This window comes from Acinonyx jubatus, chromosome F2, assembly GCF_027475565.1.
Source record: "Acinonyx jubatus isolate Ajub_Pintada_27869175 chromosome F2, VMU_Ajub_asm_v1.0, whole genome shotgun sequence".
Taxonomy (NCBI): Eukaryota; Metazoa; Chordata; class Mammalia; order Carnivora; family Felidae; genus Acinonyx; species Acinonyx jubatus.
In genome coordinates this window covers 15,449,040-15,464,573 of record NC_069394.1, presented here as the reverse complement: position 1 = coordinate 15,464,573, position 15,534 = coordinate 15,449,040, and the positions used below count along the sequence as shown (strand labels likewise).

The window sequence follows — 15,534 nt, the reverse complement described above, 5'->3', positions numbered from 1 at the left end:
GGTCACGATCTCACGGTCCATGAGTTTGAGCCCCGCATCGGGCTCTGGGCTGATGGCTCAGAGCCTGGAGCCTGCTTCCGATTCTGTGTCTCCCTCTCTCTCTGCCCCTCCCCCATTCATGCTCTGTCTCTCTCTGTCTCAAAAATAAATAAACGTTAAAAAAAAAAAATTTTTTTTTTTAAAAATAGCTTCTCATCTTAAAATTCAGAATGGTAATTCAGGGGCACTTTGAAGGGTTTCTATCTGTATAAAAATTTTAAGTGATACCATGATTTTCCCACAGATAAAATTTCCTAAAAGAAGCAGGATTAATATGATTAACGTTAAGGCTTGAGCTGTGTTGTTTCGAAAAGTCTGCATGTCCCCTCTTCTGCCACTAGATGGCAGGCGCACAAGGAAAAAAGAACCAGAAAACATGAGAAGACAAGACTCCTGGATACCATCTATGTTAGCAGTTACTAATATTCTTTTATTAAAATTTTATTTGTTTATTTCAATGTTTATTTATTTTTGAGAGAGAGAGAATATGTGTGCACATGCAGGAGGGGAAGAGAGAGGGGGAGAAAGAGAATCTCAGGCAGGCTTCGTGCTGTCAGTGCACAGCCTGATGCAGGGCTCCAATCTCATGAATCATGACCATGACTTGAGCCGAAATCAAGAGTCGGACACTCAACTGACTGAGTTACTCAGGCACCCATATGTTAGTAGTTAGTAATATTCTTTTTTTTTTTTTAATGTTTATTTATTTTATTTTGGAGAGAGAGAGAGAGAGAGAGAGAGAGAGAGAAAGCACGAGCCGGGGAGGGGCAGAGAGGGAAAGAGAGAATCTCAAACAGGTTCCACACCACCAGCATGGAGCCCAATGAGGGGCTCAAACTCACGAACCGTGAGATCACGACCTGAGCTAAAATCAAGAGTTGGGCGCTTAACCAACTGAGGCACCCAGGTGCCCCAGTAGTTAGTACTATTCTTGAGTGAAGTATCCTGAGATGATCAGGACAGTTATAGGTCCTTCTCTTCCTCCCTGCAAATGCACATAAGCTGACACACTATGGTGAGGCTGGGGGATGAATTATGGACCTCCGGACTATGAGTCAGAGTATAACAACCCCTGTAGCCTAACCTCATACTTCAAAAATAAGAAGCCCCAAGTCCAGAGAAGATATGAACATTGCCGAAAGGAGCCCAAAGCTAGAGGCGGCTAAGACTAGGCTTTAGACGTTCATCAGCAATGTCCTAGCATACAATGATGACAATGTGCTTGAGTTTTTACTCTGTGTGTTTCCAAGAATTCGTGTGTACATTTCAAACACAATGATATTTCCTCTTTAGCAATTACCATTTTTCTCCACACGGGTTAGGGGTTTCACTCCCGAAAAGACATCAGCAAGCTCCGTCATCCGCTCTGAGCCCTCTTTCTTGTAATGCTCCCATTTGGCTTGCTTTTCTGAAAGCATTTGCTTGAACATCTGTTGAAAGAGACAGAAGAGATTTACTTACTTAAGAGGAAATCCAAATAAGGCAGTTTACAAAGAAAGCCCTGAGTGAAACCCAATTTATTATAAAAATAGGTATCTAAAAGTAACATTACCCCTGACGTCATCTCTTAAGCTGCACTACTTTGTACAAATTGAGGGGCAAAGCTAGACCACTGCATTGGTTTTCAGACCAACTGCACATAAGCAGCATCTCATCATCTGGATGGCTTTCAAGGGTTGGGATTCTCAAGCTCCCCCATGAAGCTTCTGGTTCAAAAGGTCTTGGGTAGACCTAGGAACCAGCATTTTTAATGTGAAATCAAATTTGGTGGCCACTGCTCAAAGGTCCTTTGCAAGTAATAATTTCTGTGGTTGCATCTATTTAAAATAGGTCAGGGAAGGCTGAGCATGATCCTTGTCTGATGAGTGGATAATGAATTAAATTACCCACAAAAATCTTTTCTTTTGGATCACACAGTAAGTCTGTTTATTAATTCACTCCTTCACAAAATTAAAGGCCTGTAAAGAGTTGAGCAGAGGAGGAAATGGTATAACTCAAGGTTTTGCTTTTTTCCCCCCCTTGAAACAAATTTTAAAAACCTATTTAAAGTGTGTCGCAAAACTACAGGGATTTATTTCACTGGGATCCTAAGAGGTAAATATGAGAATATACTGATTTTTCTCTTAAGAAATTCTTCATTCCTCAGCATCGAACTGAATGTTAAAAGATGAAGACTTCATTGTAGATGAAAGGATAAAGACTGGTGGAATTTTGTGGGGCCAGAGAAAGAGGAATCTTAGTGCTCAGGCAGGGTGAGGAACAGTAGGAATTATTTATAGAGTCCATCTGTCTTTTTGAATGCCTAGGACCGATCAATGCCATTTCACGAAGCAGCAGTGACAAAAATAACACTGTGAGGCCTTCATTACAGACCTAATAGCTTGAAACCCTTCAGACACTCATTCCCAGGTTGACCTCACAGGTTTCATATCTGGTAAGATGGAATTTGGGATAGGGGATGGTTCTCAAGTTAAGAGATGCGCCTTCATCAAAAGATTAGAAGAAACACAGGTCTAATTAGTGTGTTTCTAAGAGAATCAGAAGGTGATTCTAGAAAAAGGGTTGGGATGGGAGGTGGGAGAGATAGAGATAAAGGTTAAAGAACCGAGCTGAAATGTCAGACATTAAATATATCTTTGTTTTGCTCAATTTGTATTGGGCAGTTATTTTTATCTTTCTACCAGATCCTTCTCTTTTGAAGATCTTTAATGAGTTGGTCTTCTTTTCTCTCCAATAGAACAGACAGAAGGAAGCTGCCCATTCTATTCCAACAGATTCCAGAAAAAGATTAACGATTAGAAATGCAGGCGTGGTCGGGCAGATGACCCAGATCTGTCCTGATTCCCACACAACAATATTGAGCTACAGAACTCTTGGGTGACTGGCGTCCTGCTTCAGGATCCTAAGTGGATGGAGTGCACTGATTCCTTGGGGTGACTCTCACTTGCCTCTGAAGTTTGCTTTGACCAACAAATAAGATGCCTGGTTCCTGCTCTTGGATCTTTCTTGGTCTCTCATTTTGGCTTAATCTGTCTCTCTTCCCCACTGTACTGAGAGCTCCTGGATGGGAGGGACATGCCTTGTTCATTTTTGAATTCCTAGCACCTAGCTGGGAACAGAGCAGGTATTCAATAATGACTTGCTATTGAGAGAGAAAACATGAACATTCTTAAAGAGATCAAAAAGGGGTAGCGTTTCTCTGATCTTACAAAATTATACCGAGACAGGTTACTGAATAACACTCAACACACACATGTGCATGATGTTAATAATCAGCATGTACTTTTCCTTAGCTACTGAACGGGGGAACACAGTGTCCTCGCACACCTAGAAGATAAAGAAAAAACCGGCAGACCACTAACCAGACTGAGGCAAGGAGAATATCAGTTTGGAATGGGCCTTAACGTCCACGGCTAGCTCCTGGGCCCACCTGATCCGAACCGCCAAGGCTACTGGTTATAGAACCTAGGCACTCCTGGGTATCAACCATTTTTATTATGCCCACAGAGGCTCTTTTAGGCATAAGACCAATCAACCTTAGAATTTCCTTCAGGGAGCTCAAAATCCTTAAAATCCTTGAGTGGACCTTGTTTAAACACAAATCATCCACCCTACTTAAAAGCCCTTTCTAACAGGTTCTCATGGCTTTGCAGATGAAGACTGAAATCCTACAAGGCCTACATGCCCACCTTTTGACCTCATCTCATATCACTTTTATCTCATTCTCTCCCCTCTAGCCAACTGTTCTTTCTGGTCCTTGAACTGGTCATGCTGTTCCCTACCCAAGAGGACTCGGGCATATTCTGTCCTCTCTCTGCAATGGTCTCCAGAATGCTCCCGACCTTTGTCTTAGCTAACTCCGACAGGTTCCTTCTTCAGGTCCCTTCAGAAGCTCCTGCTTCTCTTCTCAGGGATTTTAGGTACTCAGAGAACAATGTTCCTTTCCCTTAGAGCACGTATCTCAGTTTGTATTTACGTTTTCATTAGTGCGATTCTCTGATTAATGTCCACATTCCTCACTAGACTGTCACCTCCATGGTCCTGTGCAATTTTCCCCATCACTGTATCCCCAATGGCAGTAGGCACTAAACGCCTGTTAAATGTTTAATCCTGTCCTTTTAGTATAAGAACGATCTCAGACTGCTAGAATCTGTAGCCTGAATCAAAGACTATGACTCGTTATTGAATCTCAACCCTTTAAAAATATTTTTAAGCACAGAAAAACTAAGATGTTGGTGATTATTCATTAAAGATCGTTACCTCTTTGAGTATAAACTCAAATTGTGCAGTGTCCAACAGCAACTGAAAGAGGATCTTGGGATTGTATCTAGAGTCTGTTAGAATCTGGTCCTTGATTTGACGAAGGCGTTTGTTGTTTGGGTCATAAGCTAGAAACAGGAAGAAAAGAGTTCCCAATTTATTCGCTGTGCAGAAAATATGAAATCTAAGATGAATTGTTAAAAACGTGCCTCCATTTTCACTCATTTGGAGCATTTAAAAAAGCAAGATGAGATTCAATAAAATCAATGACAATAGATCTACGCCATGAAGTTAAGTACAACCGAACTTTTGAACACGACAGTTGGCTCTGACGTGGAATGTCATCCATGATATGCCGTTGAATGAGAAAAAGCAAGCTGCAGAACAGGGTTCCAAAGCCTGGGGGAAGTGCCTCCAGGAGGCCAACAGGAGGGAATGTAAAGAATATATGCACTCCTTCCTGCACATCATGACCCGAACACCACAGAAACTAAATAAGCACTTATCTTTCCCACGCATGACTCACAATCAGGTAAATCACTTGTTTCTGGTAAATCGTGACCTTGTGCAATCAGGTCAGACAATTGCCAGGCACAAAAATGGGAAACAGACGTGGCTGAAGGTAAGTGCACAGACCACTGGCAAGACGAGGTTGTCCCTGGAAGGGTCCAAATCCAGGAGACTCCTGGCTCACAGGGAAGGTGAGGAGGAGGCTGAGTCACTGGAAAACCACAGTTGGTTTTATGATACGATAAAGCGAGGGCCTGAGTTGTTCATGTGCTTGAGAATGGAAGACTTTGGTAAAGATTATAAACTGAGTCAGTGTGGTAAAATCCCCAAATTAGAACTGGAGTTTATGGACTGACTAAACGTGACTAACCAACACCAGATCCATTGGACGATTAAACCTCGGCCACGGTGCTCATGCTGTGAGCGAACGTAAACTGGAGAAGGATCGAGGCAAAGAAGCCAAATGAAAAAAAAAAACAAAAAACAAAACCAAAAACTGGAAAGCATTTTTCGAGAAAGAGATTTCCAGGATGAAGACAGAAAGCTGAGGAGAAACTCCACATATTTCCAAGGATACAAAGGATGAAGTCGTCCCCCTGCTGTTTTCGCTTCCTAGCACCCACAGGAAGTGGGACCAGATGGAAGCTAGAGGAAAGAACATCTTGCCTGGAAGAGCTGTGAGACGGGCTCTGTGTTACCAGGGGAGGCTGCAGAATAATCTGGAGTGGACAGTTTACTTTGAGATACTGCCTTATCTGAAAGAACACGTGTTGAAGGCAGTACCTGTCTCAGGGTGGCTCTCAAGCAAAGTTTGTTGATGAAAAACAAAAAGCAGGAGGCTTCACGGGGCCGCTGGATGACAGCCACGCTTAGCGGGAAGGGCACGCAGCTCTGGGTGGGGGAAGCCATTGGTTAACTAACACTGATCCAGCCTTCACTGAGTACGAGAAACTGTGTCAGCTCTGAACAAGCTCAGGTTAGTCCAACCTACTTGTTTTTTCATTAAATCGGGAGCTTCTTAAGTCATAGGCTCACAGACCCTGTGAAGGCATTTCATACAACCTGTGAAGCAACTGAACTTGATGGCCAATAGCGTCTCCAAGAGGACTGTGGGCCAGAAAAGGTTAGACCTGATCTACCTTTATGAGGCACTCAGGTTCAGCCTGTTTATCAACTCTGTGGGCCCATGGTTTCCTGTACTTCCAAAATCGTACCTTCCCCCCCCCCCCCCGCCCCCATCATTTCTCCAGTCTAGAACTTCTTTTTACTTCAGAATCCTTCCTGCCTCCTGTATGGAGCCTTCCCCAGCTACCTTCACCCACTACCCCAAGCAACATTTCTCTCCTGCTCTGGACGAAATCCCACTAAGTGTCTGTTTTACACATCTGGCTTATTTACTGGCTTGGCTCTTCAATTAGTTTCCTGCTATAACAAATTACCACAAACGTAATGGCTTAAAAGGACACAAACGTATTCTCTTACAGCTCCAGAGAGGAGAAATCTGAAATGGGTGTCACTGGGCTAAAATCAAGGAGGCAGCAGGCCTATGCTCCTTCTGCAGGCTCCTTCTGGAGGCTGTGGGGAAATCCTGTTTCCTTATCTTTTTCAGCATCTAGAGGCCACCATATTCCATGGCTTGTAGCCCCTCCCATCTTTAAAGCCAGGAATGGTCTGTTGAGGCTTTTTCATGATTCCACCTCTCTAGTTTTGACTCTTCTGCCTCCCTCTTCCCAATTTAAGGACCCTCGTGATTATACTGGACCTACTGGGATAATCCCGGATAATCAAACCTGACAAAGGGGCCTATTCAGGTGAGCTGTTGACTTGTCCAAGTAGACACAAAAACGACTAACTTAAAAAGCCACTTGATTCTCATCCAAAGGCTAAACAATTTTTGCACCGCGGGGCATATCTTAGCTCTGAAAGCCTTTAAGTGGAGCCATACAGATGGGCACACCTTTCGCCCATTACCTGAGTCTGCTGTGTGAAGCATCAGCCATCGGATGGCCACGTTACAGTCTCTCAGGCAGTTCAGGAGCCTTGGGATATTGTCCAGAACCATCTCTTCCCTTAAATACCCTTCTTTCAGAAATTGTTGCACTTGAGTGTGCACTCTTTCACTGACGGTAGCGTATCTGCTTGACTTTGAAAAAGAAAAAGCCTGAATTACATTTTCAAAAAGAGAAAATTACTTTCCTAGAAAATGAATCCCATACAGATGAACCCATTGACAAGTAATAACATTTCTACAGGAGGTGAATAATATGTGGACCATAGTTGGTAAGACTCAGAGGCAAGTGGTTTGTTGGACATTTTTTTTCTTAATGTTTATTTTTTAGGAGAGAGAGACAGAGCGTGAGGGGGGAGGGGCAGAGAGAGAGGGAGACACAGAATCCGAGGCAGACTTCAGGCTCTGAGCCATCAGCACAGAGCCCGATGCGGGGCTTGAACTCACAAACTGTGAGATCATGACCTGAGCTGAAGTCGGACACTTAACTGAGTCACCCAGAAGCCCCGTTGGACACTTTTGAAAAGAGCATTGGACTCAGAACCAAGAGAATCCTACCTCCTACCTCTAGCTATGATTAGATATTGGTTTGACTTTGGGGTTAACCTCTCCCTCCTGGTTTCTTCAAATGTCAACTAAAGAACTGTATCCAGTGGTTCCCAGGGCCCCTTCTGTTCTCAACTTGGATAGAAAAGAAACATAGGCTCAACTGTCTATTCTTCCCATGATTCTTGACAAAGGAGGCAGGGCAGAAATATCCAGAAGAAGAGGCTTCTACAGGCAGACGAGAGCACAACAAAAATACACCTCTGTGTATTTTTCAATCCAGTGAATTTTCAAACCAGCCTTTGGGGATTTGGGTCATTCTACTTTCTCTGAAGCAAGAGTTACATGTTAAACATCATCAACCTCATCAGGTTAGTTTAAAACTACCACAAGGTGTTTCATCAGACAATTCTGAAATCTTCTTAAAATGGCACCAGAGAGAAAAGGCAATTTTGGAAACTAATCATAGTAATGAAAAAATTAATGCTCTGATGCCAGTAAGCATCAGAAGCATCACTTTCTCTAGTATATTTCCAGGAGACATGAAGTTGAAATTATTTTATGCATTATTTATGGAATGTAATTTACTTGAATAAAACATGCTGAAGTTCTTGGACTCAATGTCGTTCTATCTGCCCCGGAAACTCAAGAACTCAGACAGCCAGGCTGAGGAAGATAACTTAGAAATGTCAAGGATACTGCCCAAAAAAAGATTTTTATGGCTCTGTTTACTTAGGAATTTCCTCCTGCCTTGTGCTCTTATCAAAGAGATAGACTGTAAGCATTTAAACTTTAAGGAGAGGAAGGTCTTCAGTCTTCTTGCTGGTTTCATACATCAGAAATGATAAATTTAAATTACAGTGATGGGGCAGCTCTTTCTGCTTACAGGTCCTGTCCCCGTGCTTTAATAAAAACACCTTCTTGCACCAAAAAATTAAAATAAATTAAATAAATTTAAAACATAAATAGAAATTACAGTGACAGGGCATCTTGCGTATGCTCAGTTACCATCCTCAACATGCATCCTACCAATGAAAACACTAAAATTCCAGCTACCCGTGAAAGCCATTCCATCCACATCGACAAGAATAAACAAAGTCAGCGGGGCCATGTGACATACCGATTTGTCTTAGGACGCTGAATCTTAAGACCCAAGCCTCCCCTTTACATATACCACATAAGTTACAAAATCTATCATTACCTATCTTATTAGGATGCGCAAAATTCACCTTTCATTCGTCACTGCACTAAAATGTCTATGTGGACATTTTCCAAATTCCTTGGGAACTCTACTCATTTCCCACGCCATAAAGCAGGCTTGTAGCTGTGACGGAATCCTTCTCCATTGGCCAGCACCTACCTGTTCTCTGACGTTCGAAAGGTCCAGAGTATTGTTTAAAGCAGTTTTTGCAGCTTTGTAAGGATCCCAAGCATCTGCTAGATTAACTGTGATCCCCATGTAAATACTAATTACCTGAAAGAGGACACATTCATCCAGTGTGTTAAATACCTACTCGTCTGGAGGCAGAGTTACAGAAAACACTGCCCACTCCCTCTGGTTCAAATTCCACTGCAATGAAAAACCCCGATTTGCCAAAGATATAGGTAAGCATTTTCTTAGGAGCACTTTGGAACAAGGGCTACAAAAGCCATTTATGGGAAAACGACTAAATCAGGGTTGACAGAAAAGCAGACTGACTGAACAGTGGCGTTCTCAAACATTTTCACCTCAGCTTTTACGCAACTCAAAGTTACTGAAAACTCCCAAGGACTTTTTGTGTTTTTTTCAAATGGGGTTCTATCTATTGATCCTTATCCTATTACACATCACAATCGAGACATTTCAAAAAATACTTATTAATTCACTTCATATAATAGTACACCCATTACGGGGCGCCTGGGTGGCGCAGTCGGTTAAGCATCCGACTTCAGCCAGGTCACGATCTCTCGGTCCGTGAGTTCGAGCCCCGCGTCAGGCTCTGGGCTGATGGCTCAGAGCCTGGAGCCTGTTTCCGATTCTGTGTCTCCCTCTCTCTCTGCCCCTCCCCCGTTCATGCTCTGTCTCTCTCTGTCCCAAAAATAAATAAAACATTGAAAAAAAAAATAGTACACCCATTACATGCTAACAGAAAACTTTTTAATTAAAAAAAAAAAATCAGACTAAAGGCTTTCCCAAAAGGTTTTGTGAGACACGTGGCATCGCCTTTCGGTTTCTTCGAGTCTCTGCAGCGTCTGGCCTGACCGAAGACAGCTGGGCTTGGATCCATATTCCGCAGTGGGTCTCCCGCGCCGCCTGCCTCGGGGCCCTTGGGAGTGCCGTGTGGACTTGGCAAAGGGGGACAGGGCAAGGCACAGAGCACTTCACTGTTTCTACCTCACGGACCCCTTGAATGAGCCTTGGGGACCCCTAGGGCTCCCCAGTTCACTTGAGAATCCTTCGAGTAAAGGAAACAAAGTGTTCCTTTTGGGGTTCCTCACCTACCCACTTGAGTCTGTATAAAATTACGATTATTTGTCCCTTGAAGCTTTGCTCAGGGTTGCCTGTGAAATCCTGCGATCCTGGGGTGCTCTTTTTGGTGGGAGTGGCTGAGCAGGGAGGCGGATCCCCAGCTCCATTTCTTCAACAGTCACTGGGCTTGTCATGCTTCCCTTTTCTTCTCGAATCAGATCTAGTCGTTCTATTTTTGAGAGAATTTTCCATTTTTCAGAGTCTTCCAATATATCGGCATAAAGTTGTTCATAGGTCTTCTGATAACTTCAAAACTTCTTTACTGTATCTCGGGTCTGCTTTTTCAATCTTCACATATTTAAACTTGCCTTCTCCCTCTCTCTGATCAGCGTTGCAAAATATCTTTTTATTACTCTTCAAAAAACCAGCCTTTGTGGTATTGATCTTTTAGTTTTTTGTTAAACGTTTATTTTTGAGAGAGAGAGAGACAGAGTTCAAGTGGGAGAAGGGGCAGAGAGAGAGGGAGATACAGTATCTGAAGTGGGCTCCAGGTTCTGAGCTGTCAGCACAGAGCCTGATGCGGGGCTCAAACCCACAAACCACGAGATCATGACCTGAGCTCAAGTTGTACGCTTAACAGACTGAGCCACCCAGGCACGCCAACATTTACCTTTAAGAACAGTTTTTAGTCATTCTCGTAAGCTTCGCTTTGTAGCGTTTTGATATTTCATTTATATTGTGATTTCCTCCTGAACACAAAAGTTAGTTTTTTCTAAACATTTAAAAATATCTTTTAAGTGTTGGTTTCTAATTTAATTGAGTTACAGTAAGAGAATACAGTCTGTAGACTAACATCGTTTTTTAAAGCTTTCTTAACTTTGTGATCTAATGTTACCCAACTTGTATATGTATCCTTTCAAATACACACAGAACATCTATCGTGTATTTTTGGGAGAGCAGGATTATGTACAGAAAGAGGTATATTAAAATTTCCCATCATGATTATGGTTTTCTCAACTTTTATAGGTTATTTTGAGTTTTTGCTTTATGTATTTTGGGTATGTCACTGGGTATGAATTTACCTTGCATTATTCTTTCCTAAAAATTTTATTAAGTTTATTTATTAATTTTGAAAGAGAGAGAGACAGCATGGGAAGTGGAGGAGTAGAGAGAGAGGGAAAGAGAGAATCCCAAGCAGGCTCTGTACCACCAGCGCAGAGCCTGATGTGGGGCTTGAAGTCATGAAACCGTGAGATCATGACCTGAGCCCAAACTGAAGACTCAGACGCTTAACCAAGTGAGCCACCCAAGCACCCTGGATTATTCTTTTTAATATCATACATGATCCCTCTTTATCCCTACGCAGGTTTTTCTTTAAAGGTCTCTATGGTGTGATGTAAGTATTTTCTTACTGGATTTTTACTGGGTGGCATTTGCCTGGCATCTCACTCGCTTTTTAAATTCTTTCATTTTTAGCACATCAGGGGTGTTTTTCAGGAGGGTCTCTTGTAAGCTTCACATAAGTGGGTTTTGACCTTCCTTAACACTAAATGTGTTACTGTTTCTCATTGTAGCACTATGGTCGAAACTCTTTATTATGCTTAGCAAATGAAACCAGATTATTAGAGTTTTCCTTCTGTTTGCTCAGCTCCTAGCTTATAAGCACGATGCGTTCGTGGGTAGGAAGCATCACATCTCACTGCAGGCTCCCTAATCACAGTCTGTGATTCAATGACTGATAAGAAGTGAAACAGAATCTGTTCCCTGAGACCAGGATCCAATTCACTGTACTTTATCAAAACCTCTACGTACAAGGAGAACATCTCATCTACACTGAGTACGTCAAGTCAGCCTTATGTTTTTAAGATTTGAGTTTTGGGGCACCTGGGTGGCTCAGTAGGTTAAGCGTCCCACTTCAGCTCAGGTCATGATCTGGCGGTTCGTGAGTTCGAGCCCCGCATCGGGCTCTGTGCTGACAGCTCGGAGCCTGGACCCTGTTCTGATTCTGTGTCTCCCTCTCTTTCTGACCCTCCCCTGCTCACACTCTATGTCTCTCTCTCAAAAATACATGAACATTAAAAAAAAATTTTTTTTTAAAGAATTGAGTTTTGAGTGACACAGTGTTAAAAAGTCACAAGCACATCTCTGCAATAATATAAACTTTAACAGCCCCATCAACGTTAGATTACAGATAGATAAAACTTATTATTAAAGTAACACTCCTATTCGTAAAGTAACAGATTAATTTTGCAAGCTTAGATTCATAAAATAGAAAAGAACAAAGTATGTTTCACTGCATGTGAAACAGTTACAATTCAGAAGCTAAAGCGAGAACATTTCAATATAGGGTTTTACCTTCAGAGTATCCATTTAAGAGAGAAAAAACAAACCCATGGGCTCTTCACCAAGTTTTACTGACTTACTCCCTCATGTCATGATTCAGGAGATTCTCCACACACTTAGAGTAGTTTCGCCAATGTGACTTAATGTCTCGTTTACAACATTCTGATCTCTGGGCTAAAGGCCAAAAGAACGCAGAGTTGGTTCCCTAACAGGATTATTCCAGAGGACAAAAAGACTAATGGTGATACTTGCCCAGTTGTCTGGAAAGTACTTGTCCACAATCTCTCTCATTTTCGCTTGATGGGTGTGAAGAATGGCAGGTTCAAAGTAGAGGGTCACGTACAGCATGGCGGCCTGAGTGGCCAGGGCCGTGCTGCGGTGTTCTGGCAAAGGATATGCGGAGACCTGCAACACAGAGACAACACCCTGAAGAGGCAGCTGTTGGTGACTTGTGAACTGATACACATGCCCAGTAAATGATGTGGTTCCAGGACGTCCCAGTCTCTCAAGAGTCCATCCCCTCTGGGAATTGGACCCCGCGTGCGATCCTCAGACTGTGGCCTTGTTAGAGGACAATACAACCAGGGCCGTTCTTCTTGCTAACCACACAGCATTCTCTTCCCTCCAGCCCCTGACTCAACTGCAACTTGAAGTCTTTGCCTCAAGGAGGAGAAAAATGTTTTCCCCCATGTCTCCTGCTAGTTGTCCATTTCTGGGTCTCTCTTAGAACATTTTTTTTTAACGTTTACTTTTGAGACACAGAGAGACAGAGCACAAGCTGGGGAGGGGCAGAGGCAGAGGGAGACACAGAATCCAAAGCAGGCTCCAGGCTCTGAGCTGTCAGCACAGGACCCGACACGGGGCTTGAACCCACAAACCATGCGATCATGACCTGAGCCGAAGTCGGACGCTCAACTGACTGAGCCACCCAGGCGCCCCTCTGGGTCTTTCTATCACAGACAGTCTTTCAGAACTGACAGACCCCACACCCTGTCCCCATTTTCTCACTTCCTGTTCATTCTACAGCTCCCTGAAACGTGCCCTGCACCATCACCTATGATCTCTCCAAGTCACTCGTCACCTCACAATCACGCTGCTCCAACAGCCTCTGTTTCACACTCTCACTTCAGTTCTCTCAAGGTTCACAGACGCCACCCCTGTTGCCCTGCTTTGCTGGGTGTTCCACTGCCTGCCTTTCAGCTGCTGGTGCATCCCAGGGCTCCGCCACCACATGGGCCGGTGACCTGGCTGCACACAGTACGCGTCACCTCGAGGACCACAAACACAAAGGGAGGAAATTGCTACGAGGGTGGACACAGCGACGTGACAGGGAACCCACAGGCAGGAGCGTGGCCAGGCTACAGGAAGGGTCTGGAGCTGTGGGCCACAAAGCCTTCACCGTTTCCACCCCTTGATGTGTTTGCCCCTTCTCCCTTGCTCCTCTCATCTTACACGTGGGAGAATGGGGCTGCCCCCAAATTCCAAATTTTGCGTGTGAGGAGTAAACCCACGTGCAGATGATGTTTCTGGGGCCCCATTCCAAATCACCTAACAGGGAATCCGATCCGTCCTGGGTCAAGTGACTGCCCCTGTCCAACTCACCATGACCAGGGACGGGGCAGGTGCTGGGCAGCGAGTGGGGTGGGTACACAGCATACCACAGCCGAGGCCCTGTGTTAGTACGGTCATGGGGCAAGAGAAAACTGAAACTCACTGCCTCGAGACACGGACAAGATGGACCCCATACGAGGCAGAAGGGGTAAAGACAGGCAGTGAGAAGTAGCATGGCCCCTGAAGTCGTATAGACCCAAGTTCAAATTCGGGTTCTGATACTTAGTTACATGACCTTGTGAAAAATTATGAAGCTCCCTAAGCCTTATTTTTCTCAACAGCAACATGAGGATAATGTTGTCCACTCTGCAGGACTGTTCTGAGGAGAGAGAGAACAGTTCAGGAAGAAAATCAACTATGATTCTGGTTGGTACCGAATTCTCAAAAAATGGCAACAAATTATGAAGACCCAGTATCTGCAGGTGGCTTCTGATTTTGAGCTGTTTTTAAAACACACACACAAACCTCTTTTATTGATACTTATAATATTCATAAAGAAAACTAACCGGGTACTTGCAGAACTGGGTAGGGCAGCTGTGCTCTGTGATAAACAATACCCGGCTGTTACGGGTCCAATTCTTTGGTAAGAAAAATACCTGATACATAAAATTATGTATCTTTGTTGTTGTTGTTGTTGTTGTTTTTTAAGATTTTATTTTGAGGTAATCTCCACATGCAATGTGGGGGCTTGAATTCACAACCCTGAGGTCAAGCATCACATGCTCTATTGACTGAGCCAGTCAGGTGCCCCTAAAATTATGTTTTCTTCAGGAAATTGAAGTCACGTGGTAATTTTCCTTGGTGCCCTCTTACATGAGCGATACACATACTGGAGAGGAAAGGGAAGTAACTTATAAATGTTACAGGGTCTTCACGGCCCTGCTCAAGCTGCCTTCTCGTAGTGTCCTTACGTCCCCTTCGCCACCTGCTGCAATCTGTTGCCCCTGTTGTACGCTCCGTGGCACCCTGTGTTTCCCCTAAGCTATCACTCACCTTGCTTTACAGTAATTCCTTTAGTTGTCTGTCTTCTTTCCTCAGCTACAAGCTCATTATGGGCAGGGACCATGACCTGTCTTTGTCAGTGATGGCCTCCCAGCACCCAGCTTGTGGACAGGCATGTAACACACTCAGTAACTCTATGTTGAATGAATGGCTGAGAGAATGATCTTTTTTCCAAATATAGTTCAAATCCCATCCTCTCCCTGAAATCTCAAATTCTTCCCAAATTACTATCCCTTTTTCCTCTACCAAACTATAGTAGACCTCAAAAAGTTTGGACTTTTTTAGGTGCTTTTGTTCTTCTGAGGAATAAGGAAGGGAAGGAGTAATTGAGGAGGAAAGTGAAATCAATCTTTCAAACAACGAAGATGTTGGTAGATTTGATCCCCACCTGGTTGTAAATATCATCAGATCTCAGTCGACCAATGACCATACTGATGAAGGCTTCATTGATAGGCACTCTCCGGAAATAACTCTCAGGATAGTTGGGTGGTCTTTTGGCTCCTGGTTGGCTGGAATAACCTGTACTTCGTAGCAGCTTACAAATATCATCCATGTTTGAATCAGCAGATCGAGCAGCGCTGAACCACGTTCACAGTGGGAAACAAAGGGCCAAACAAACCACACAGCTTAGAAACTCAAAAGTCCAAAAGAGCAGAATTTCATCATAACTTGACTTTATGTAGTTTTACATAAGACTCCTGGTCAGTCTATGTCCCCGGAGATTCACAATTGCATTTTCAAAAAGCTTATTATAGCAAACTTACCA

General features: G+C 43.5%; 1 protein-coding gene across 2 annotated transcripts in view; it reads right to left on the bottom strand.

Moving 5' to 3' along the window:
- WASHC5 (WASH complex subunit 5) overlaps positions 1 to 15,534 on the bottom strand; it is a 63,859-nt gene that overhangs the window by 36,860 nt on the left and 11,465 nt on the right. For both annotated transcript variants that reach the window (XM_053208208.1, XM_015084747.3), the window contains exons 6-11: positions 15,157 to 15,346; positions 12,408 to 12,560; positions 8,724 to 8,837; positions 6,781 to 6,952; positions 4,300 to 4,427; positions 1,340 to 1,469 (exon numbers count right to left, since the gene is read on the bottom strand). In XM_053208208.1, the coding sequence (XP_053064183.1) occupies positions 1,340 to 1,469; positions 4,300 to 4,427; positions 6,781 to 6,952; positions 8,724 to 8,837; positions 12,408 to 12,560; positions 15,157 to 15,346 (887 nt within the window). The remainder of the gene's footprint in view (positions 1 to 1,339; positions 1,470 to 4,299; positions 4,428 to 6,780; positions 6,953 to 8,723; positions 8,838 to 12,407; positions 12,561 to 15,156; positions 15,347 to 15,534) is intronic.